The sequence below is a fragment of the Crassostrea angulata genome, chromosome 5 (assembly GCF_025612915.1).
Source record: "Crassostrea angulata isolate pt1a10 chromosome 5, ASM2561291v2, whole genome shotgun sequence".
NCBI lineage: Eukaryota > Metazoa > Mollusca > Bivalvia > Ostreida > Ostreidae > Magallana > Magallana angulata.
In genome coordinates, this window is record NC_069115.1 from 45,683,837 (window position 1) to 45,711,614 (window position 27,778).

Sequence of the window (27,778 nt, forward strand, 5' to 3'; positions counted from 1 at the left end):
GATCAAAAGGTGCTAGAGTAAACTTAGATTTTTTTCTATCAATCAAAGTTTTTACGAGATAACCTAATCCCCAAATCCCCTAAAGAAGCTTTGTCGAGGGGGGTGGGGGTGGAAGATGGAAGGGGGGGGGGGGGGGTCATGGAATCATAACAATGTGTACAGTTGGCTCAATACAAGTTGATTTAATGGTTTTTGCTGTTGTTCTTGTATACATACTAAATCTGTTAGGACCCTTTTATCAAGACATTGGACTTTTGATAAGACTTAACCATCTTTTTCTTGCATCAAAACAACTTAAAAGTGACGCTACATGTAGTATTAGCTTAAAATCTAGACAAATTTGTTGATTTCAAAGAGCCATGGCTGAGTGGCCAGCAATGAAATAGACATGCATGCCTATGTCACATTGCTGTTTGACACAACTACCCAAAGTCCAAGCTCTTGAGAAATGATTCAAAGTTCATGAATCATGATATCATGATTCTTAATTAAAAGAAAAAAAACGTGTTTTTTTTTTTTCAAATCAAAAATAACCCAGAAAATACTTCAGTGTAGTAAAATGAGTTGCAGATTATAACTTTAGATCTTAAATTAAAAATAACTAAAATATACCGAATACCTTAATTTATTATTGCATAGAAGTACTAACTATCTATTTAACATTACATTTAAAAAAAATTTCTGCTCAGAATGAAAATCTAACGAGAACGTTCTCAAATCCATTTACTACACAGCATGAAACTCGAAGAACTCAACAAAGAGCAATTAGTAATTGGTTAAAGTCCTCGTTTAAAATATACAATCATTATTATATCAAAATGTGGGATTGCACTGGAAAACAAAACCTAATAAAACAAAAACTCGGTTAAACACGAAATGTTATTGATAACCTCTCACCGTATTGATATAGAACCGCTATTATAATCACTGTTTTCTATTTATCATTTTTACAGATATCCTATCATTATGACAATAAGATTCATAACTGGCCATATTATCAATATTTGTAGTTAGACCGAAATAAAACAATTTATTAATAAATAAAGCATCACCCGAGGAAAATTAGAACCGACATCTTGCAGTGAATTGATGGGGGGGGGGGGGGGGGGGGGGTAATGCGTACTTAGTCTTCCCATGAAAGCAGGTGGGAAAAAAAATCCTCATTAAAATAACATTTAAGTCATAAAATTTGTGAATGAAACCGCGCTGCGCAAATGAGAATATGAAAGATTGTGAGTAGAAGTAAACATTGACGTGGGACGTATATGGTTTTTTTTTCTGTCTAGTTTGTTTTTTTATTCAGTTTGCAAGTTTTCTTGAATGAATTCGTGACACTTCCTCTTGTTCCATGAACACGTGTTTGCTTTTGATTATAATCGACAGAATGATTCACGTAGCACTGAAACAATTACCAGTAGTATTTCAACTTCTTAAGTCTACTGTTATATTTTTGTGTGGGAAGAAATTACTGAAAATTCTTTTGTTTTCATGGAGCTTTGGAAACCTGGAAACTGGAGCCTCAGTGCACTGAAAAGGAGGCGCGCTGTCTTTTGAATAGTAGTATTGGAAGGTAATACAGAACCAGCCTCTCCTCCTCAATAATGATAGAAAACAAAGTTGCAGCTCAAAAAGGCGTTGATGAATAATACTGCCATCACAAGACAAAACTAGGTAATTAAGGAAAGCTAAAATGTTACTGAATGACATACCATTCAGTTGCCTTTCCAGACCCTTAGTTAACAAATTAACTTAATTAACAAAGGATGATCATTGAAGTTTCATCTAGTGCATCTTATAAGGTTGGCAAATGAACACCCCATAACAATTCTAGCTTATCACATACTTAAATACGTATGTTTTCCTTCCAATTGCCCAAAATATAATAGAGCCGTTTTCACAAAAGCTTTGTCTTTGGTACGTGAGAAAGTCAAAATGGATGTCCGACTTCATCCAGGACTGTATATTTCAGTTGAAACTGCATCAATTTTACTTTTACACAGCAAGGCAGTTCCTGAGAAAATAAACTCTAAAAGTTTGACAGTTTATGAATATCAACTTTTAGCGAATCAAAAGAAAGGACATCAATATCTGACAGCTTGTTTTAACGAGCAAACTAGATAGTAACATCTCATCAAAAGTCTATTAAGTTCTTGTTAAAACTAGCATTACTAGTCACTACATGTACCTTTCTCAGTTTACCACAGGGTAAAAAGGAAATAAATATTGTTCCTTCAAATAATATTCTTTTATGAAGGAGGGTTGTAATGTGTTCTTTCACAACATATCACATGTTATACCGGTATCTTCGAGTGTAATATTCTGATGGGACTTGACTATGGCATTATGCTTTGTACTCCTCAATATTTATTAGACATGTTTGACTGTATTTCTACATCCTTGGCGGTTTATTAATTTTCATGAAATCGTGGGAAGAACAGTAAATATAGCACAATCTCATAAACATTCCTACACAAAGTGTTTAAAGAAACGAAAGCTTTAAAAGAAACCATGACAAATTGTTTTCTTTTTGAACAGTAAAATGTCTCAAATGCGTGGTTCTCAAATAAACATGATTGTGTTACAGAGTAACTTAAAACATGTTAAACCCGCTCAGAAAATTAAAAAAAGAGGTTATCAGCCTACCTAGATGATATATTGCCAGGACGTAATTGCAAATGAATGCAAAACAGCGTTGACTTTTTTCCAGTTGTTAGTTTTAAACTGGAAAGTCAAAGTTGTTTTAGAACTACAATGTATATTCAAGAAGATGGGCGAATAAGGCGTGTAAAATGCCCATATGAGGAATTATTAGATACTTCAAAATTAAAACATCATTAAATCTGATACTTTTTAAAAAAAATAATTGAAAAAAATGTATATTTAACGTGACATCGGTTTGTAACCCTTAAACATTTTAATTACCTGCAATAGGTTGAATTAAACTGGCGTATGCGTGTCAAAACCTCAAAATAGTGTCATTTTTAAAACTTCAATGCCTTTTCTTTTATAGAGTGGGTCTGAGCTCCATATTTTTGTCATAGTCTAAATGCGGTTTAATGGAATTTACACCGATTTTAATCAACAAAAATGTGGAGAGATGACCCACTATACTTTAAAAATGCCACTTTGTAGCCCAATAATTGAACGTTTTAGAAAATAATACAAGTCCGCAAATTCGTTGCCAACGCCTCATATAGCATTTAAGCAACGTCCTTTGTTGTGAATGAAATGGCTCAGTGGTTAGAGCACTAGAATTAAAGTAACTTTATGAAGTTAGGCTTTTGGTTGTAGGTTCGATACCACCAAAACTTGAGGATTTATTTTTTTTTTCTTACCTTTTTATGAAATTTTTCAAACTGAATATAGTTAGAAATTACCCTTTTGTAAACTTGTATTATAACATATCAAATATATTTAACTGAAAAAAAAGGTTTAATTTGAAATCGTATTTTACGACTAAACCAAATGGGCAGTTGCGCCATCTTATTCCCCCATCTTCAAATTTTATAAAATATCGTATTATACATGTATAAAAACCTAATAATTAGCTTGCTTTAGTTTAAAAAAGAACTTTTGCAAGGTTAAGATATACGCATTTATGCACAATCAGTTATTAGGTCAACGACGATGTTAACATTTTACTCTTTAGGTTTCTAAGATCGTAAAACTTATTAGGGACTCGCCCACCTTTCACCCACTAGGGCTTTGCCTGGCGACCTAATGGGGGCGTCGCTGTGTAATCCTATTCTAGAAAACTTTTCTTTTTATATAGACGTTACTATATACAAAAACTGCCTCAAGAGTTAATCCGGGCTTTGTTTAAAAAAGGACATACGTTTAAACGACTTAGCAATAGGCTCTTTATTGAAAAAGGAAGGAAGCAAACTTGTGTCCAGGCTACAAAGATACAAGTTCATGCAAGTACTGTACATATTCACCATCGAAAGTACATTCCATAACAAAACAGCGAGTTACGTACATCTTAGTAGTGTCAATAAAGTACGTAGTGCTTGTTGCTGTGCTTGCATCGATCTTCGTGAGCTTTTTTTTTAAATCAAAACGATAGATTACACGGGTTTTTGTGTGTCTCCAGGTGTCGCAAACTGCTTTTATCTCACTATACCACTGCGTTATTCAATAGAAATGTCTCAGAATACGTACCATCAATAACCAATTTTATACTACATCTGTGATGATAAGAATTGTCGTGATTTTACTGACAACAACTTTTGGAGAGGGTTTAATTAATCAGTTTTCCAATGTGTGTTTATCATATCTAGAATTAATGAAATAGAAGACGTGTTGTATTAATGTCCAGTTGGACACGACACGATGTCATCTGGTTTATTCTGTCTGAAGGTAAATGGGTTTTGACTCTAGGGCAGGGCCAAAATGGATGTATAGGTATTAATGCATATAATGTTAAAAATTATCTTCTTTACTCCTACACACCTGAAAGGAAAACTAAATTCATGATTTTGTAGACCAGATCTTAAGTTTTTCACCAAAATTATAGGTTTCACAGTTCTTTTTGAAAGATTTCAGGCAGGGAGGTGGTCGTCATTACAAATTTATAATTGTTGTACTCCAGAATGAAACCCTTATTAATTACATGTAAATGCATATATGAGACTCCTCGACAAGTTTGTGTATGGGTTATATGCTACTCAGGTGACCGTTAAGGCCAGATGGCCTCTTATAATAATAACATATTAATTGGTGACAGGTCTGACCATAGCTTATGATGACACACTTTTTAACTTGTGTTATCAATGAATTTGATATCAGGAAAAAGTCTAGCCTTGCTTGCTTTAATGAATTAGGTTTTCTCCAAGTATATCTTTCTGTATTTGGGTGAAATTCTCTACAAATATCTACTAAATCAAAATAACTAATTAGCTCTAATAAACTGTATGAAACTTAATAAGAAGCTTTATTTGGCTTAAATGTTGTTTATTTATGTTTTGAATTTAAGAACTTACACAAGATTCAGAATTCTGCATTTTAATTGCCAGTGTCTTATTAGGTTGAAGATGATCGTAAGGTTTCTAAATTTGAGCTAGAGCCACGAAGCATCAAAATGTGCCTTAAAATTTTCACAAAACTCAAGTTTGAAACAATACAAATTGTAATTACTTATAATGTAGGGCACAATATTCTGCATCTATGCATATGAATTTTTTTCACTTCGGTCCCACCGTTTAGCACATGCGTATCATCAAACATACTATGATCGTTAAAAATAGCTGAAAATTGTAGATTTTACTGCAGTATTTGCCAATTTTGAATGTGGCCACACTTGAGTACCTCTTTGAAACTTTTAAAACTGAGAGATATTGCATAAATGCTTCTGCCTGCAAAATTTCGTAGAGGTATTCAAGTGTGGCCAATGTGTATTTTACAAATTTTGAAAATTTTAGTAACAGAAAATAAAACAGACCACTCTATTTTAGGGTAATTATTTTTATTGAAATAGCAGAATTTAATTAATAATGATAAAGAATTATTTGTGATTATTTACAAAATCATTATTTTATTAAATATTTGCGGAAGAATTGCATATAAACTGAACTTTACCATGTTTTATCTAGTAATTTTATACTGTGGATTCATGCTTACAACGTGCATCATCAATGACGTCATAGTTTGACGTTTGCGACGACAGCTGAATCTGTACATGGAATCTTGAGTTCTTTCAGTATTTTGCCAATAGAATTTACCAGTAAAGTCTGCATTTTTAAAAAGCATTATTTCTATGTACCACGGTAATATTCAATTGCAGTAGAGTATGAGATAGATGAACATTTCTAACAAACAGAAAAAATTAAATTGGCAAAGTTAACATTGTATATACGTAAGTAAATATATATTCCTATACCTTTATAATTTTAGAATAAGCGATAGCATGTATAAATTGCTAGTTGTGGGTTTTTTGTCAAACGGTGAAATGCATTAAACGGAAGGAAAGATGCAAGCGATTTTTTTTACACAAATACGTGTTCCTGAATACCGCGGGAGAAAGACAGTCGACATCACGTGTAAACATGTAGGCCTACATATATGATAAACTTAACTTATTCCGTCAAAAAACTTGATTATTTAATTGATCAGTGTTGATTCGTCGCGTGGTCAATGTATTTCCGGTGAACCGTTACATGCAGTTACACTCCTTTCTTAAAAGATCGATTGTGTCCGTTTCTATGAAGACGGCTTTTGGTATACACAGCTTAGAATACTTTATCAGAATGTCCTCTATATAGAAGTCTAATCCTAATTGCAATGTCTTTGTTGATCATTTGTCCAATAAAATAAAAAATACACCCTAAATGTGTGTACATCGGTGACTTACTTTTGCCTATAAAATTCTCGATTAAAATTATCTTTGATCAATTAATGCGTATTAAATCTAATTAAAGTTTTTCTTGTATGGCATATAAAAAAAAAATCATATTGCCGGGCCCTTTCTTTAAAAAAAAAAAAGCGATGAGTACAGAGAGATTTAAAACGGTATTTGTTTCCATTCAACCCCCCCCCCCCCCCTTCCGTACCCTCTGAAAAAAATGGATTTACGGCCGGGTTCATTACAAATCTATATATATGATAACACAAATTCTACATGCTTGCTATGAATTCGACTTTTCAAGACAATTTTACGACATTATTTATGTGCTACTGCTTGATGTTTTAGATAAAAATGTTCATTTTAACCTATCTTCGCTTCAAAATAGTAAACCCACATTCTCTCTCTCTCTCTCTCTCTCTCTCTCTCTCTCTCTCTCTCTCTCTCTCTCTCTCTCTCTCTCTCTCTCTCTCTTACGGATAGCTAATCACTTGGAACAATTCTCAAAAGACATGAATATCACTAGAAAAAATGAAATGTGAATGAATAGACGTTATGGCATTTATAGGGAATAATTAACTCATAAGAATATTTTTGAAGAAATCGATATCCTTTTTTCAGTTAATTAATGAACATTAAAACACTGCTGTCATGTCATTCCCTTGTTCCAGCAGTCAAAATTTTCACTTGTGACAGTCCGATTATTAAAGAGCTTCTTAATAATACTGTTATTCTTTAAAATCGGACTGTCTCAGGAATCAACAATGATTTTCAATGGAGTGATTTAAATACGATATATGCCTCAAACACTTATGTATCAAAAATATCACAGACACAGTTCTCGGCCCTATAACGGGCCTCGAAATTGTTTTATATTATTTGATACAGAACTGCTTTCGGCATATTAGTATATCCATTACATATACAGTCGCTAAAAGGCCTTGTCTGGCGACCTTTAAGGGGCGTCTCTGTGTTATCCTATTCTATAATACTTTTCTTTTTATCAAGACGTTACTACAAAATTATTCCGGGCTTTGTTTTACAAAAAGAATATATAGTCTTAGCCAAGTGTTTAAATGCTTATTATTCATAAACTGTCAAATGTTTTAACTTAATTATAGTAAAATTTACTCAGAAGATGTGCAACTGCCGTATCATCAAATTTATTTAATAAAAAATCAATAAATAGCAATGCATTAATTTTTTTGGTCAAAGATCATTCATGGAGAACGGTATATTTCAAACGACTTTGCCATAGGTTCTTTACTGTGAAAATAAAAAAAGACATACTTGTGTCTAGACTATTCAGTAAGATATCAATGCAAGTATATGAAACAGCAAATGTACATTCCATGGCCAAAACAGCTACATTACACACACTTTGTAGAGGTGACGTGAAATCATTTTTTAAATCCGGTTAATTTTGACTGCGTAAACTTACGAAAATCTTAGTAGTGTTAAGATTGGAAATATTTTGTGCAGTTTTGTTTCTGCGGTTGCATCGATCTTCATACGCTGTACTTTAATTCAAAACGACAGATTACAAATGTTGGTTTTCTTTTTGTGTGTCTCCAGGTGTCGCAAACTGTTTTTATCTCACCATGCCATTTCTTTATACAATATAAATATCTCAAAATACATACAATCAATAAACATATATGCATTATATCTGTGACGATAAGAATTGTCGTGATCTTTTTGTCAATAATGTTTGGTGAGTGAATATTAATAGTTTTCCAACGCATTCCTTATCACATCAAGAATTGAAGAAATACAGGACGTGATAATTATGTTAATGTCCGATTTGACAGGATATTTCTAAAACCCTTGTTAACAGGTTTATTCTGTGTGACGATCACCATTACACAGGAAATAAGCAGTGAAATATTGAGGCTAAAGTGAAACTTGTTGCTCCCCCCTTCCCACCACAAATAAGGATTTTTTTGACATGTTTGCTAGCCAAGAGTTTTTGATCCGCATCACTTCTGGCTAGCGGAGATGGATTTTCGAAAGTATCCTTCCATCCCCCCTCCTTTTTTTTTTGCTTCTCAAGATTTTATTTTGGATGAGTCTGCCCCCTCCCACTTTTAAAAACGATGCTACGTGCCTGTGAATTGATCAATGGCTATCGAGGTCTGATACATGATTTTGCTTCCTTTTGTTTAAGTTACTAGGAGTTATTTTCCTTGTCCGTTGCACATAGCTTTCGGGCACATTTCGGTTTCAGTTCAATTTCGGTTTCATTTATCCACCTTATGGGTGACATCATCGTTGGATTCAAAACATCTATAAAATGGAATGTAACATTTACTTTACGTAATATTTTTTTCAGCCATTGACGCCATACTAATGGAAGTAAGTAGTGGATAATAAGTTGAAAACTATGAAAGTGAAACCGTTAATTTTTAGTATAAAGCAATGTTTACATCCACTTTGGATGTTTCCTAGACTTGTAACGTTTTTATTACTATCAGCTATTTCATCTGACACTGTGAAAAGTTCTGTCGGACCAGATTATAGTACTATTAAGTAATAATGGTTTCAGTTTTAAACGTAAATCTCGATATAAATACGTGTAGATCACGTGATCAAATCCCGTAAGGCCAAAAGGGCTTTATGGAAGATTTTTTCACATACCATCCCGTATTTATATCCCTATATATTTTCAAAAATGTTATCTTAGCTTAGATTTCAAGAAGGCCACTGATGTTTCCGTTTTTTCTGTTATAGTGGACTGGCTTATGTGATTATTCTTTTGTACAAACGTAATCGGCCACACAGTCATTGCTATTTACCTGACCTTTACCTTTGTATTTAGATTTTGCTTTCTTTTGTGTTTCAACTAATTCTACTGATGTAAATAGCATCGCAAAAAAAAAACCCCAGAACACCCTAACGCGGATTGTTTTGTTTTATCCGCATTGCTAGCAACATTCATACCTGCATGAACAACAAAAAGAAAGCATGTTTAAATAAACATTGAGTGGGAGGCCTAAACTGTAAGACTAAGCAATTTTCAGCAGTGAGTAGGCTTTAAAACATAGTTTATAGGAATTATTCACTTATATAAATGGTAAATTTTTATAATTCTTACAAGTTCCTTTTAAACTCACGTTTTGCTTTTGCATGTACTCAAATATCACTAAACTTTATTACATGTACTTTTAAAAACATTACTGTCTATGTCTACTTTGCTTTCTCACATAAATGTAGAAAAAATATAATATTAGGTATTGACCTCCTTAGCTCACCTGAGATGAATATATTTAATAGTGCTGGATATCAGCCAATCAGAGAAATAGGAATCAATCAATCAAATGTTAATTTTTTTAGATTGTATGATATCAGAGAGCTAGAAATTAACCAATCTTATGATAAATATAAATATTTACCAATAAGACATGAGGTAAGAAGTTCTATTTAAAAATTAAAAAAGGGAGATAAGTATACAAATGTCTAGCGAGGAATGACCGATTATAAAATTCATAGATAAACAGAGTGTTTTGAGTTTTTGGTTTTTTTAAGTTTATAATTTGTTCACATTCATAGAATTTTTACAAAATCTAGGTTCTAAGTATTTTTTTTTTTTTTGCTTTGATATATTTTATCTGTTATATGATTATAATCATATAAGGTTAAGATTCTTTTATTAAGAGAATACAAAAAAACATCTAATTTTTGCAGGAAGTCGGTCATTTGACGTCCGAAATTTACCAACTACCTTTTACAATTTTAATGGGAAAATACATTTTAAAAGTACATATCCAAAAGTTGACTTATATATTTAAAAAAGAATTTAAACTATCAACCGACTATACATATATTTTTGCACAAACTGGTCTTTGAGTCTCTGCTTGACAGCAAAGCAATCCAGTCAACATTTACAATACATTGTTTATTCCAAATATAAGAAAATCCAGTAATCAAAAATAGAATGTATACAATACATTTGTATTCAATAAATGAAAAAAAAATTTCTGGGCCGGAGACAAATTTCGACCAGTATGTACGAAAGACAAATAGGGACACATAAAAAATAACTTTATCTCGTTATTACCAGAAAAGATCTCTTTATAACCAGAAAATATCTTGTTATTAAGAGATGATTATATTGTTATTAGGAGAAAAGATCTCGTTATTGTGAGTTAATTATCTCGTTATTACAAGAAAGGTCTGTATAGATTGTGCGTTTTATTGTTCGCTCTCTCATTGTGTAAAATGGACTAACATAGGAAATTCATTTAATTGTGGAAGAACTTGAGAAAAAGAAGCAAAGCAGATAGATCAAAAAGAAAAATAACCGATTCATTAATATAAAGGGTGATTTGTCTTCCGGCTCCAAAATGTGAAGATACAAAAACAATGATTTTCAACATTGGTTGTGTATTAAGATATAAAACATAATCCAGGGTAAATCCCGTAAAACTATATAGTCGTCTGTAACTAATATAATTGTGTTTTTATGACTGGAACTACATGTACCTGGTATTTACTTTGAAATGAGATTGTAATATATGTTGAAAAGTAAATTACACTAAGTTTTTTCCACTTATTCATATTCCAAACTTTAATAGTTTTGAAAAGGGATTTCATATTTCATAAAATAGTTATCAATCTATGTACCGAAGGAAAATGTTAGCTTCACTTTAAATGTACAAATTTAGAACTACAAAAGATTCTAAGTGTGTTACAATAGTCGCCATTTAAATTAAAGTTTGTAAATAAATTAAATTGTTGATTATATATCCTTAATTATAACTTAATAATTGTGTTTAAAAGTTTAGTAGTTCATGTAAGTAAAACCCATGAAGAAAATATTTTCAGTCTACACCTATATTGTATTAAAAAAAATAAAGTTTCATGTAAGCCAACATTTTGTTTACTGCCATCCACATTGTCCATCGACACACTCTTCGAATAATCGCGCTTGCAGGAGTGATTTCGCTTTGGCTGCTATCATATCCCAACAATTGCAGGCTGTCAATACATTGTTGAAAGGATTAGCTGGGTCAACAACGTAGAACGGGTCTCTGAAATATATGATAATAAAATTCACAAATTCAGTTCCATTAAGATAGTGTTACTTGTATAATGAGAATTGGATAATTTTGCCATAAATCGCCATAATTCAATCGATGACACAGAATACTTTAAAGTAATTTAAACAATTATTACATTTTGTACTTTCAGTTAAGAACGATGATCAATCAATCCACTTTAAAAGTGCATAATTTACAAGTTTAAAAAAACCCCGACAATTTCCATCATTTTGGCTCAGTGATTTATTATTTAATGAACTGAGCCTCAGATGGAAGGTGGAAGGGGTATACGTATATTTTAATTTTTTAAAAGTTTTATGTAGCCTCAATGGACGATGATAATAATGCTAACCAATCGTAGCCGTTTGAAAATTTGTAATGTTTTTCATTAATAATGAAATGTTATACATATTGCCATTCGACAAAGAATTAGCAACATCTGAATCAAAAGCAATGTTTAAAAATACTATAATCAGCAAATTACATAGTCATATTTTTACTTTTAATCGCAAAAAATTATAAATATACGAAACAGCTGAATCAACATATCTTTCAGCATTTCGTGCCACTGCACATTGCCAAAGACGTGCACATTTATCATTAATTTTGTTAATGAACTCATTATGATCGTACAACACAGAGGTTTTATCAATAAATTAACATTGAATTTCAAAGAACTGAAGAACGTTAACATTCTTATAGCTATAATACTTTACCTTTGAACATAATGAGAATCATAATTCAGAGTCCATGCGTGTTTCAGACACCTGTAGTAAGCGATTGCTCTCAATACATGGTAGAACCCTTTGCATAATTCAAAATTTTCGGGTTTACCTGCTGTTTCCCAAACTGCAATTACAATCAATTCCAATGAGTAAGACGACGGTAGTCTTTGATCACTGGTATTTTCCTGTAATGATAAAAATGATAAAAAATGGTGGCTATTAAGGAAAATGATAAAATATGAGTATCGATATTGTCATTGTTTTAATACCTTAAAATATAGTTAAAAATTATATATATATATATATATATATATATATATATATATATATATATATATATATATATATATATATATATATATGTAGATAAATAAAGCCTTGGTACAGCAAAAATACTTAAATAAATAAAACAGAATGCGACAGTCCAAATTAAATAAATTGTTTACTGTTAGCGCTTTCAGCCATGTCGGCTCTTCAGACAGTTATACAAAATTAAAAACGTTGTTTGTAACGTTGTCAATGACGTCGTGTTTTTAAAGTTCATTATGACGTCACAATGTACATCAAGGTAGCGATGGCGTGAACTTTATCAACGCCGTTAAGCAATGCATAGACATATAATACAATACATATAAAAATTATATATATGATAAATCTATTTTCGATTAAGTTTCGGGTTAAATATTTTAATAAAATAGTCCTCTTTTGTGGTTCGGGCGATTTCATTTGAATTCCACATTTTGTAAAACGGAAATATTTTAAATGTTCCCTTTCCGCACTTCGCAAAATGTTCCGAACATGGAGTGTTTCTCACTGTTTCGTCCTTTATTTGTTGTTTGTGGACTCTCACTCGGGCGTTGAGCTGGTTAGTCTGGCCAATATAATTTTCTCCACATGTTGGACAAGTCGCACAATATATCAAATTAGACGATTTGCAGTTCATTGGGGCATTAGGTTTTAAAATTTGGCCGCTTTTTAATATTATTCCTTCTCCCTCCTGTATAAGGTCACATGTTCCACATCGGGGGTCGCCGCACTTTTTGATGGACATAGTATTGCTGGACGGGAACTTTGCTTTGGAGAGAATTTTCCTCAGATTCGGCGCTTGTCGTCTGCTGTTTATGAAAGATGATTGGTTTAACAGTTTTTTCATATTTTCTGATTGTTCTAATATTGGAAAAAAACGTTTTGCTGCTTTAAAAATATTATGGTTACACGGATTATGTGTAGTTACAAACGGAATTTTCTCATCTTGTTTCTCCTCCTTAAGGCGGGTCCTTCTAAGTTGTGCTAAAGGAATATCCATAGCCCGGTTAATTCCGTCATTAATAAGTTCCACGGGGTAATTCTGTCGTCTAAGGTGTTGTTTTAACTCTTGAAGCCTTTGTAGGCGAAGAGAAGGGTGAGTCACAATAGTACATACACGCCGTGCCATGTTGTATGGAATATTCCTTTTTGTGTGAGACGGATGACATGAATGAAAATCCAAGTATTGATGGGAATCTGTTTCTTTGCTAAATAAATCGGTAATGATATTCTCGCCGTCTTTGATAATAAGAATATCTAAGAATGGGAGTTTCTCACGATGGACGTCTATAGTGAATTTTATCGAGGCCTGCAGTTCATTTAAGATAGAATTAACCGGGCTATGGATATTCCTTTAGCACAACTTAGAAGGACCCGCCTTAAGGAGGAGAAACAAGATGAGAAAATTCCGTTTGTAACTACACATAATCCGTGTAACCATAATATTTTTAAAGCAGCAAAACGTTTTTTTCCAATATTAGAACAATCAGAAAATATGAAAAAACTGTTAAACCAATCATCTTTCATAAACAGCAGACGACAAGCGCCGAATCTGAGGAAAATTCTCTCCAAAGCAAAGTTCTCGTCCAGCAATACTATTTCCATCAAAAAGTGCGGCGACCCCCGATGTGGAACATGTGACCTTATACAGGAGGGAGAAGGAATAATATTAAAAAGCGGCCAAATTTTAAAACCTAATGCCCCAATGAACTGCAAATCGTCTAATTTGATATATTGTGCGACTTGTCCAACATGTGGAGAAAATTATATTGGCCAGACTAACCAGCTCAACGCCCGAGTGAGAGTCCACAAACAACAAATAAAGGACGAAACAGTGAGAAACACTCCATGTTCGGAACATTTTGCGAAGTGCGGAAAGGGAACATTTAAAATATTTCCGTTTTACAAAATGTGGAATTCAAATGAAATCGCCCGAACCACAAAAGAGGACTATTTTATTAAAATATTTAACCCGAAACTTAATCGAAAATAGATTTATCATATATATAATTTTTATATGTATTGTATTATATGTCTATGCATTGCTTAACGGCGTTGATAAAGTTCACGCCATCGCTACCTTGATGTACATTGTGACGTCATAATGAACTTTAAAAACACGACGTCATTGACAACGTTACAAACAACGTTTTTAATTTTGTATAACTGTCTGAAGAGCCGACATGGCTGAAAGCGCTAACAGTAAACAATTTATTTAATTTGGACTGTCGCATTCTGTTTTATTTATTTAAGTGTTTTTGCTGTACCAAGGCTTTATTTATCTACATATTCTTTGACTGGTACATGATCAGGATGTCACAGACCAGATCCAAATCGGTAGCGGAAAACAACGGAATCGAAAGGATTTTAGAAGAAATATCCGGAAAAATATCGATTCTCTGTAGTAAGTACGATAACTTTACTACTATGTTTGAAACTTTGGAACAACAAACCCGTGAATACAGGGAAAAGGTAGAACTGTTGTTATTAGATAGAATGGAAATTGAAAGCACTGCATCGAGAAAAAATAACGTGGATGAAATTCCCAATACAAATGTGCAGGAATTATTTCAAGAATGGAATGAATGTAATATTGAAAAAGAGGCATTCAAAAAGCGAAGTCAAATGAAAGCATTGTGGTTCAAATTATTGAATGAAAGAAAACAAGCATATTGGAATGCTATTAAAAGTGAAAATCTCGCTGACACATATGAGAGTTGGAAAAGTAAGGAAAACGTTATTTTTCCGAGGAAATTTCGGGTAAAAGAAATTACAGCAGAGCCAAGTGAGGAAACCAAAATTAGAATTAATTTGGCACTTCAAAGATTTGAGACGGAAATTATATTACTACGTCTCAGAGTTCCGAAATACAAGAACAAGTATGAGAAGACTGATGCAATGATGTATGATGAATTGAACAAAAGAAGCAATGGCAACATTCGGAAAAAACTTATTGAACTGTGGAATAATGATGTCACTAGAGAAGAGGAAAAATCAAAAAAGATTCTTGAGTCAAAAACTGCATGGTTGGAACAGTATGAATCTAACTATGGAAACGAACCAATAAAAATAAGTAAAAACGCACGAAAACAAAATCAGAGAAATAAACAGCAAAACAATGGGTACAAAAACCCACGTACGGAGAACCGCTATACATCCAGGCCAAACGAAAGGAATACTGACTCCAGACATATGTCATATGCAGAGGCACTTAAAAAAGGAATCCCACATCATGTTCGCCGTAGTGATGATTCAAACAGTATGTCAGATCAATATTCTAGACATAACCAAAACGGAGTAAAACACAGCAGTCAACAAAACACTGATGGATGGAGATTCGTTTCTAGGGAAAGACGACCACAACATCAAAACAAACCTAGGAGGAACTACAGAAAAGGACCGTATCATAATTCCAGGAATTCTTCCTCGGGACAGAATTGGATTCAAAGAGCTCATTCGGGAAACTCTTCACAAATATCACGACAAAATCCGGAGAATTCTTTTTTAGGACAACGCCGGTCACAAACGAAGCGGAAAAAACAATAAACAGTCGGGAAAACATTGATTGCACAATTCCAACAGAGCCTAAAATCATCAACCTTTCGCAAAGAGACTTAAACACTGGTGAAATACAACTTCTAGAGCATGGTTTAAAATTCACACCAACACCAAAGTCTGACAAGGTTGATGTTGTCACGGACACGGAAGAATTTTGTCGAAAATTACGTTTAAAAGAGTTTTTTCAAAATGAAAATAACAATGACATATCTCTTGTTAAAAACAATAAGGGGTTCAAACCACCGTTAAATAGAGATAAACATCTGGAGGATTATATTTCATGTCTTCGCAACACTGCGAACTCCAACGTGACAGATAAAACTGTTAAGTCTAATATTTCCCACAAACAATATCAAGCAATGCAAACCTTGAAAAATGACCCATCAATTATAATTAAAAACGCCGATAAAGGAGGGGCTATAGTCATAATGGATAGAGACCATTACAAAGAAATGTCACTTTCTCAACTTCAAGATCATCAGTTTTACACAAAACTGGAACAGAATGAAGATCGGCGAACCATGCTCAAAATAGAAAAACTTACCAGAAAGTACCAAGACAATCTAACGGATAATGAAATTGAATATCTGACTAAATATGAGGTTAAATCTAGTAATTTTTATGGTTTGCCTAAAATCCACAAATGTAAAAATATCCAAGAAAACGTCAAAAAATGTAACTCTACTTATATCAAACTTCCTAGACCAAATGATCTAAAACTGAGGCCTATCATAGCAGGACCCGCATCTAGCACACAACGGTTAAGCAATATGCTGGATATCATTTTGAAACCGCTATGCACCAAAGTGACAAGTTACGTTCGTGATGATATAGATTTTCTGAACTACATCCCACAAACAGTACCAGGAGACACGATCCTTGTTACATTTGATGTAAGCAGCCTATATACTAATATTCCTCATAATTTAGGATTAGAGGCAATTCAATATTGGTTGGACAAGCATCCAGATCAAATAGATAGTAGACTTTCAAAAGAGTTCATCTTAGCCGGACTAAAACTTGTACTAGAAAATAACACTTTCCTCTTTGATGATGAAAATTACCTACAGATAAAAGGTACTGCCATGGGCACAAAAGTTGCCCCTACGTATGCCTCATTTGTAATGGGGTACCTTGAAGAAAAACTTTATAGTATATTGCCGGATATCTTTGATGCCGATTTTACGCTATACATTAAAGAGAACTGGAAAAGATACCTTGATGACTGTTTCATCTTTTGGACCAAAACGGAAGAGGATCTTATAAAATTTCATTCTATCTTAAATGAACTGCAGGCCTCGATAAAATTCACTATAGACGTCCATCGTGAGAAACTCCCATTCTTAGATATTCTTATTATCAAAGACGGCGAGAATATCATTACCGATTTATTTAGCAAAGAAACAGATTCCCATCAATACTTGGATTTTCATTCATGTCATCCGTCTCACACAAAAAGGAATATTCCATACAACATGGCACGGCGTGTATGTACTATTGTGACTCACCCTTCTCTTCGCCTACAAAGGCTTCAAGAGTTAAAACAACACCTTAGACGACAGAATTACCCCGTGGAACTCATTAATGACGGAATTAACCGGGCTATGGATATTCCTTTAGCACAACTTAGAAGGACCCGCCTTAAGGAGGAGAAACAAGATGAGAAAATTCCGTTTGTAACTACACATAATCCGTGTAACCATAATATTTTTAAAGCAGCAAAACGTTTTTTTTCCAATATTAGAACAATCAGAAAATATGAAAAAACTGTTAAACCAATCATCTTTCATAAACAGCAGACGACAAGCGCCGAATCTGAGGAAAATTCTCTCCAAAGCAAAGTTCTCGTCCAGCAATACTATTTCCATCAAAAAGTGCGGCGACCCCCGATGTGGAACATGTGACCTTATACAGGAGGGAGAAGGAATAATATTAAAAAGCGGCCAAATTTTAAAACCTAATGCCCCAATGAACTGCAAATCGTCTAATTTGATATATTGTGCGACTTGTCCAACATGTGGAGAAAATTATATTGGCCAGACTAACCAGCTCAACGCCCGAGTGAGAGTCCACAAACAACAAATAAAGGACGAAACAGTGAGAAACACTCCATGTTCGGAACATTTTGCGAAGTGCGGAAAGGGAACATTTAAAATATTTCCGTTTTACAAAATGTGGAATTCAAATGAAATCGCCCGAACCACAAAAGAGGACTATTTTATTAAAATATTTAACCCGAAACTTAATCGAAAATAGATTTATCATATATATAATTTTTATATGTATTGTATTATATGTCTATGCATTGCTTAACGGCGTTGATAAAGTTCACGCCATCGCTACCTTGATGTACATTGTGACGTCATAATGAACTTTAAAAACACGACGTCATTGACAACGTTACAAACAACGTTTTTAATTTTGTATAACTGTCTGAAGAGCCGACATGGCTGAAAGCGCTAACAGTAAACAATTTATTTAATTTGGACTGTCGCATTCTGTTTTATTTATTTAAGTATTTTTGCTGTACCAAGGCTTTATTTATCTACATATTCTTTGACTGGTACATGATCAGGATGTCACAGACCAGATCCAAATCGGTAGCGGAAAACAACGGAATCGAAAGGATTTTAGAAGAAATATCCGGAAAAATATCGATTCTCTGTAGTAAGTACGATAACTTTACTACTATGTTTGAAACTTTGGAACAACAAACCCGTGAATACAGGGAAAAGGTAGAACTGTTGTTATTAGATAGAATGGAAATTGAAAGCACTGCATCGAGAAAAAATAACGTGGATGAAATTCCCAATACAAATGTGCAGGAATTATTTCAAGAATGGAATGAATGTAATATTGAAAAAGAGGCATTCAAAAAGCGAAGTCAAATGAAAGCATTGTGGTTCAAATTATTGAATGAAAGAAAACAAGCATATTGGAATGCTATTAAAAGTGAAAATCTCGCTGACACATATGAGAGTTGGAAAAGTAAGGAAAACGTTATTTTTCCGAGGAAATTTCGGGTAAAAGAAATTACAGCAGAGCCAAGTGAGGAAACCAAAATTAGAATTAATTTGGCACTTCAAAGATTTGAGACGGAAATTATATTACTACGTCTCAGAGTTCCGAAATACAAGAACAAGTATGAGAAGACTGATGCAATGATGTATGATGAATTGAACAAAAGAAGCAATGGCAACATTCGGAAAAAACTTATTGAACTGTGGAATAATGATGTCACTAGAGAAGAGGAAAAATCAAAAAAGATTCTTGAGTCAAAAACTGCATGGTTGGAACAGTATGAATCTAACTATGGAAACGAACCAATAAAAATAAGTAAAAACGCACGAAAACAAAATCAGAGAAATAAACAGCAAAACAATGGGTACAAAAACCCACGTACGGAGAACCGCTATACATCCAGGCCAAACGAAAGGAATACTGACTCCAGACATATGTCATATGCAGAGGCACTTAAAAAAGGAATCCCACATCATGTTCGCCGTAGTGATGATTCAAACAGTATGTCAGATCAATATTCTAGACATAACCAAAACGGAGTAAAACACAGCAGTCAACAAAACACTGATGGATGGAGATTCGTTTCTAGGGAAAGACGACCACAACATCAAAACAAACCTAGGAGGAACTACAGAAAAGGACCGTATCATAATTCCAGGAATTCTTCCTCGGGACAGAATTGGATTCAAAGAGCTCATTCGGGAAACTCTTCACAAATATCACGACAAAATCCGGAGAATTCTTTTTTAGGACAACGCCGGTCACAAACGAAGCGGAAAAAACAATAAACAGTCGGGAAAACATTGATTGCACAATTCCAACAGAGCCTAAAATCATCAACCTTTCGCAAAGAGACTTAAACACTGGTGAAATACAACTTCTAGAGCATGGTTTAAAATTCACACCAACACCAAAGTCTGACAAGGTTGATGTTGTCACGGACACGGAAGAATTTTGTCGAAAATTACGTTTAAAAGAGTTTTTTCAAAATGAAAATAACAATGACATATCTCTTGTTAAAAACAATAAGGGGTTCAAACCACCGTTAAATAGAGATAAACATCTGGAGGATTATATTTCATGTCTTCGCAACACTGCGAACTCCAACGTGACAGATAAAACTGTTAAGTCTAATATTTCCCACAAACAATATCAAGCAATGCAAACCTTGAAAAATGACCCATCAATTATAATTAAAAACGCCGATAAAGGAGGGGCTATAGTCATAATGGATAGAGACCATTACAAAGAAATGTCACTTTCTCAACTTCAAGATCATCAGTTTTACACAAAACTGGAACAGAATGAAGATCGGCGAACCATGCTCAAAATAGAAAAACTTACCAGAAAGTACCAAGACAATCTAACGGATAATGAAATTGAATATCTGACTAAATATGAGGTTAAATCTAGTAATTTTTATGGTTTGCCTAAAATCCACAAATGTAAAAATATCCAAGAAAACGTCAAAAAATGTAACTCTACTTATATCAAACTTCCTAGACCAAATGATCTAAAACTGAGGCCTATCATAGCAGGACCCGCATCTAGCACACAACGGTTAAGCAATATGCTGGATATCATTTTGAAACCGCTATGCACCAAAGTGACAAGTTACGTTCGTGATGATATAGATTTTCTGAACTACATCCCACAAACAGTACCAGGAGACACGATCCTTGTTACATTTGATGTAAGCAGCCTATATACTAATATTCCTCATAATTTAGGATTAGAGGCAATTCAATATTGGTTGGACAAGCATCCAGATCAAATAGATAGTAGACTTTCAAAAGAGTTCATCTTAGCCGGACTAAAACTTGTACTAGAAAATAACACTTTCCTCTTTGATGATGAAAATTACCTACAGATAAAAGGTACTGCCATGGGCACAAAAGTTGCCCCTACGTATGCCTCATTTGTAATGGGGTACCTTGAAGAAAAACTTTATAGTATATTGCCGGATATCTTTGATGCCGATTTTACGCTATACATTAAAGAGAACTGGAAAAGATACCTTGATGACTGTTTCATCTTTTGGACCAAAACGGAAGAGGATCTTATAAAATTTCATTCTATCTTAAATGAACTGCAGGCCTCGATAAAATTCACTATAGACGTCCATCGTGAGAAACTCCCATTCTTAGATATTCTTATTATCAAAGACGGCGAGAATATCATTACCGATTTATTTAGCAAAGAAACAGATTCCCATCAATACTTGGATTTTCATTCATGTCATCCGTCTCACACAAAAAGGAATATTCCATACAACATGGCACGGCGTGTATGTACTATTGTGACTCACCCTTCTCTTCGCCTACAAAGGCTTCAAGAGTTAAAACAACACCTTAGACGACAGAATTACCCCGTGGAACTCATTAATGACGGAATTAACCGGGCTATGGATATTCCTTTAGCACAACTTAGAAGGACCCGCCTTAAGGAGGAGAAACAAGATGAGAAAATTCCGTTTGTAACTACACATAATCCGTGTAACCATAATATTTTTAAAGCAGCAAAACGTTTTTTTTCCAATATTAGAACAATCAGAAAATATGAAAAAACTGTTAAACCAATCATCTTTCATAAACAGCAGACGACAAGCGCCGAATCTGAGGAAAATTCTCTCCAAAGCAAAGTTCTCGTCCAGCAATACTATTTCCATCAAAAAGTGCGGCGACCCCCGATGTGGAACATGTGACCTTATACAGGAGGGAGAAGGAATAATATTAAAAAGCGGCCAAATTTTAAAACCTAATGCCCCAATGAACTGCAAATCGTCTAATTTGATATATTGTGCGACTTGTCCAACATGTGGAGAAAATTATATTGGCCAGACTAACCAGCTCAACGCCCGAGTGAGAGTCCACAAACAACAAATAAAGGACGAAACAGTGAGAAACACTCCATGTTCGGAACATTTTGCGAAGTGCGGAAAGGGAACATTTAAAATATTTCCGTTTTACAAAATGTGGAATTCAAATGAAATCGCCCGAACCACAAAAGAGGACTATTTTATTAAAATATTTAACCCGAAACTTAATCGAAAATAGATTTATCATATATATAATTTTTATATGTATTGTATTATATGTCTATGCATTGCTTAACGGCGTTGATAAAGTTCACGCCATCGCTACCTTGATGTACATTGTGACGTCATAATGAACTTTAAAAACACGACGTCATTGACAACGTTACAAACAACGTTTTTAATTTTGTATAACTGTCTGAAGAGCCGACATGGCTGAAAGCGCTAACAGTAAACAATTTATTTAATTTGGACTGTCGCATTCTGTTTTATTTATTTAAGTATATATATATATATATATATATATATATATATATATATATATATATATATATATATATATATATATATATATTACTTTGAAAGAGTCTTGACTTTTGTCGGAGCCCTAGCGACAAATTCAACTTGCAGTGGAGCGAGAGCTGCAGAGTAATATCCTTTCTCGCAATCTGACAAAGACTCCATTTCTTTAAAGATATCTTTTGTTGTCTCTGAAATAAGAGAAATCGAAAAGCAAACATCAACATTAAAAAGACTGTTCGAATACCAATGGTAAGCAGATACACCCATATAATTAATATATGTACATGTGTATCTTCAAAGAAATTGTTACAGTTAATGAAAGGAAATCAGAGTCATTTTTATTCATCCATGCATGGCGTATACATACTCAGTTTTAAGATATCGACACTTGGTAGTATGTCCACGCTATGGGTGTGGTCATTACAAGTAATTAACAACTTGACTGCGTGCCAAGTTTTTCCTTCCAGTTTGCACCCACCAAACTTAACAAAGTATTCCTGCATCTCATCCAAAATACGTTTAATCTCTGAACGGAGCGTTGATATGCTATGGAATTCTGCAAGGAAAACAACAAGGTCTGCATCTGATTTTCCTATTACTGCTGTTCCTTTTCCGAGAGACCCACACTGTAAAATATTTTATTATAAATAATTCTTTAAAACTGTCTTGACATTTTAAAAAGGCTTTCGTATTTTCATTGGCAATTGCAAGAGATAAAGCATTTTAATAATTGGGTTAAATTTAACATTTCTTCTTTTAAATTGCAAAATTCTTTCAAAAACTCACTATAAAAGAATTTTCGAAAAATAAATTAACGTGATTTTAATTTAAATAATGTCATTATTAAGTCAGGATATTTTGGATATTTAAAGCTGATTTGTAACTACACATTCTGCTATATGCACGGTTATCCTACCTTATATCCTACATTATAATAAATTACTACTGGTTTTTTGGACGATATGAATCTTTACTAGTGTGATGATAATTAAAAGTACTTTGTTAGTTAATCTACGCAAACCTACAGACACAGAAAAACAAATCATCCATTGATTTTGAACACTTTTACTAATCAGAGGGACATATTTATGACGTCACAATGATCAATGCACAGACTTATGATATATTTTGACTTGTGACTTGTTCAGTCGTGATTCTAAGAAATAAAGATGTTATTACGGTTAGTACGAGAGATTATTTAAAAGCCAATTAAGCTTAATAAAATTTGATTTCATTACAAACCAAACTCATGTTGTAGTTAATTTCTTAACGCTGTTTTTGTTTAATTGAATTAAGTTAAATCAAAGATGTACCGGCTACGGCATTGTGATCACATGATTTAACCTTAAATGAAATAGACAAGATCGTTACCACATCAACTGGCATCCAAAATTGGTTGGTTTGATCACTTTATCAAAGAGACATGGTAACAATTTCATCTTAAAAATTTTGTAAGGTTAACCTGTTAAAGTTAAAGGACTTTTTTAAAGAAGTTTCTGTAGCAACTTGGATTACACCGAAGGTCTTCCAACATTAAAACGAGGGAAATCACATGCCGCTGGTGAATAATTTTGATCACTATTCACCATTGGTAGATTGTACGGAAACTTTTTCATTTTTGGAGATATTATCTTGTTTATTTGTATCTTCTTATAAGCCAAGGGTGTACGATCAACTCTGATCCTCTGCAAAAGAAGCAGAGTGGATAGTAAACCCTTGCCTTGCAAAGATGGTTTAGTTGATATAATTTCACATAGAAAAAATACGCAAAGGTATAATAATTTAAAATATTTAATAGAGAAGTGATTTTCTAAAGAGATTTTGACTAAGTCTTTGTTTTGTCGATAGAGTCGACAGAAAAAAAAACCCTTAATAACTGTACACCTTTAATGACGATTCGAAGATTGTTATTGAAACATTTATTTTACAAATCAAGAAAGAGAAACAATTGTAGTTTGTACAAAACTAATAAATATGAATTGGTGTCATGTTTACCTTTCTAACTTCTGATGGTCTCAATGTGGGGGGTAAACTGTTTATCATAAATTGACAGAGACGATCGACTACGGCATTGCAGCGTTGGATGTAGGCCGTGTCTGGTTCAATTTTGCTTTTGACGAAAGAGCTAAGTTCAGATGATGTGATAGTGGACAGGGATGAAATGTGTGCCATCTTCTGGCTTCAAATAAAAAAGTAGGCAAAATTACAACATCTACCCGAATTAAAAATAAAAATAATTGAAGAAAAAAAACACGACTTGCATGGTTGGTAAAATTATATATAACTTGCAGTATTTTGAATTTAGTCAGTTTTGTTTCTATTAATAATTACTCTTTAATGCTTCTTTTGAAATTAATATCGATGGCCTGTAAAATGTTTGTTATACAATGGATATTCAAAGGAAGTTTGAAAAACATCGGGTTTTTTTCGATTTTAAATACATTTTATGAGATATCCCCCTCAAAAGCAAACTAGAGATGTAATTGATACCGGTTTGTTCGACTTACACAAAGGTATTATGCAGAAATTGCAAAGAAAAAGTAAAACCTAGATTCGTCCAAATTTATTCCACTGTATTGATTCATAAAAAAATGGAAAACTTCAATAATTTCGTTAAAAATGTCAATTCATTTTCAAGCATTGTTTTATAGTTTGTCTCTCTTTCTGAAAAAAATACCAAAGAACCATTGATATAATTCAAATATTTAATTTGTCTAGTTTTTACATGTAATAAACGAGAAACAATGAATATTTCTTTGTTTACAACAATATCAAACAATGGTTAATTATGAATCACATCATGGAAAGCAAAACACAAAATTTAAAAAAAAAAAATAAAGTTGAGGCACATCATGAGATTTAAAAAGTTTGTGTGACGTACACATGTACTTCAATGATTTTCACAACATTGACAAGGCCCTGACAAGATTCGATTTATAAATAGACAAACAGCTAAACGACGTGGTTAGTCAGCTGGGTTTTAAAAAAATAAAATACCGAAATCGTTTTCAAATTCAGAACAGATGAATACAATCTTGTGATTGCATAATATTTAATACTGTGTACATATATAGAAAAAAAATTAAGTTCCATTTATAACATAACCCAAGTTAAGACATTGTCGATTTAGAATTATAAATTGGCAATTAATACCGTACCTTAACATGTACAGTGTACACGTAACTTGGTGATTTTCAAACTATTTATTTTTACCCCGGCTGGTTTTCTGTTGACGAAATCTAAAAGTTAATTGAAGAGAAAACACCTGCTATATGGGAAAACTGACTATATAGAAAGTTAACCCCGGGGATAGACTACTGAAAAGCCATTTTTTTCGGGATTGGCTATTGGAGAAGATTACTAAAAAATGTTGAATTCATGTTTAAGCGAAAGTACCTGCTAATAGTGAAGTTACCAAACATTTTATACATATCTCTGCATAGGTTTACTTTCAGTTCAATTTTACCGTAAAAATAACTAGGTTGATTTTGGAAAAAAGATAGTAACAAATAACGATCTTAAAATAATAAAAACGTTTCTTACCGTTAAGCTTATTTCCAATGTAAGTAAAATGTTCAGCTCATTTCACTTGCGGAATCAGATTTTGATTTACTTCCTTCGCTGAGATTTAGTATGGTTTTTTTAACCACTCGTGCGTTACTGAAATATGATATACCGTTATTGCTTATGCCTGGATGTGTCACTATATCACGTAAAGTTGATTACATGTATATGCAAGTTTATTTACAACAATATTATTAGATTGTTAACTTAGATACTTTACATTTTTTAAAATATAAAAAATATGCTAATTTTCTAAAACTTTATATTTTGAGATACTTGAAGTGACTGTATTTAGAAAAGAATACATACACATTTTAGATCTCGTTTAATAGAGAACTGTGTATAATCAAATTTCTTTACCAATGTATAATATTGTAAAATTCAGAGTGTTATTTCTAAACATGACTGGCAAACAACTGTAATTAAAGTGATCTATTCATTTAGCCTTAAATGTTGCTTTTGACACACTTATCTAACATATTTTATATGTTATATTTCATCTGAATTTCAAAAAAGAAGGTCAAAGACCGGTTTACACGGCAAAATTCGTTGTATACAATGCGACGTGTCAGATTTAAAACAACTTTAGAATTTGTAAAATGTTTCTCGCATGTCTACTAGATGAACAAAGCTAGATCTTTGTTGTCGCTGAAACACTAGAAGAGAAAGATGAATTGTATTCTATGTACATACATAACTTTGTAAATGTACACGTCCAAAAAATTTACATTTCTGTATAGTGTTTTATGAATTGTTAATAGATTCCAATACCCAGGCTTCTGGCTGGCTGGGGTAAAAATTCACACGACTAGCTCTACAGAATAAAGACGTGATCTATTCGGACGCAAGAAATACATATGACTCCAGGGAGGTTTTAATCCCTTTTAAAAATGCCATACACACGTAAATTGGGAGTATGTATTTAGTCAATTCAATGAACGTTTAGCACTTAATATTTTCTTAAAGAGTTGCTTTCCTTTAAGGAAAATTAGAAAAAATCATTTTCAGAAAATATATATGGTAAATTAGGATTTTTTTTAAAAGCATATCTAAAGAAAAGAAAACTTTTTGAAACTTTTTACCAAAAGAAATGTAAGAAAACAACTTGTACTTAAAATATATTTAAAAATGCATTTTCCCCAATATTAACCTCAACATATGATACATTTGTTAATATTCAAGCTCTTTAAAATTTTAAAGGTGAGTCTATTTTATTTAATAAACCCCTTAAAATCACACTAAGATTTTAGTGTTCAAACTTGCAATCTTTTAATCTATGAAACATGATTGTTGTGAATGGACTACCTTAATATAGCTGGTTTTACTGTGTTCAATGGTCAGTTTTTCAGTCGTTGTACATAACAAGCTGTATATAAGGCTAAAGTATAATCATAGTAAATCAAGCTGTAGTTTTAAATTACAAGGAAAACGAAGAATCTATATTAGACAGACAAACAGGTTAAACATTAAAACATATAAGTCCATAAGAGTTATTTCCCTTGTCAGTTGTACAATATACTTAGCTTCCGAACACTTTTCAGTTTCAGTTCATTTATCGACCTCATGAGTGACATTATTGGTGGGATCAAGACATAAAAAGCATGACATACATACTAGTATTTATTCTTGTTTTCAGAAGTTTATGCCATGACAATTAAACAATCAAGCGTTGAAGAATAAGTCTATAACTGTAATAAGCAATGAGTAAAAAGCTATGTTAACATCCATTAAGTACAGGTACATGTATGTTTCTTTTTTCTTACGGATATTGATTGTAATTTATACATGCAAGACTAGCAAGAAATTTACACAATCCAAAGCACGGCCTAGCTGTCAGCGTAAGAATATACGCATTTTTTAATTTTCAAAAAAAAAAATGATTACTTAG

At 33.0% G+C, this 27,778-nt stretch overlaps 1 protein-coding gene across 1 annotated transcript; it reads right to left on the bottom strand.

Moving 5' to 3' along the window:
* Positions 1–11,185: 11,185 nt before the first annotated feature.
* On the bottom strand, positions 11,186–25,852 carry LOC128185452 (2'-5'-oligoadenylate synthase 3-like). Its single transcript, XM_052855045.1, has 7 exons — positions 25,485–25,852; positions 24,322–24,505; positions 22,694–22,952; positions 22,382–22,514; positions 13,339–13,486; positions 12,096–12,289; positions 11,186–11,370 (listed from the first exon to the last, which is right to left on the bottom strand). The coding sequence occupies exons 1-7, from the start codon at positions 25,490–25,492 to the stop codon at positions 11,220–11,222; spliced, it is 1,077 nt and encodes a 358-aa protein (XP_052711005.1). The 5' UTR covers positions 25,493–25,852; the 3' UTR covers positions 11,186–11,219.
* Positions 25,853–27,778: the final 1,926 nt, after the last annotated feature.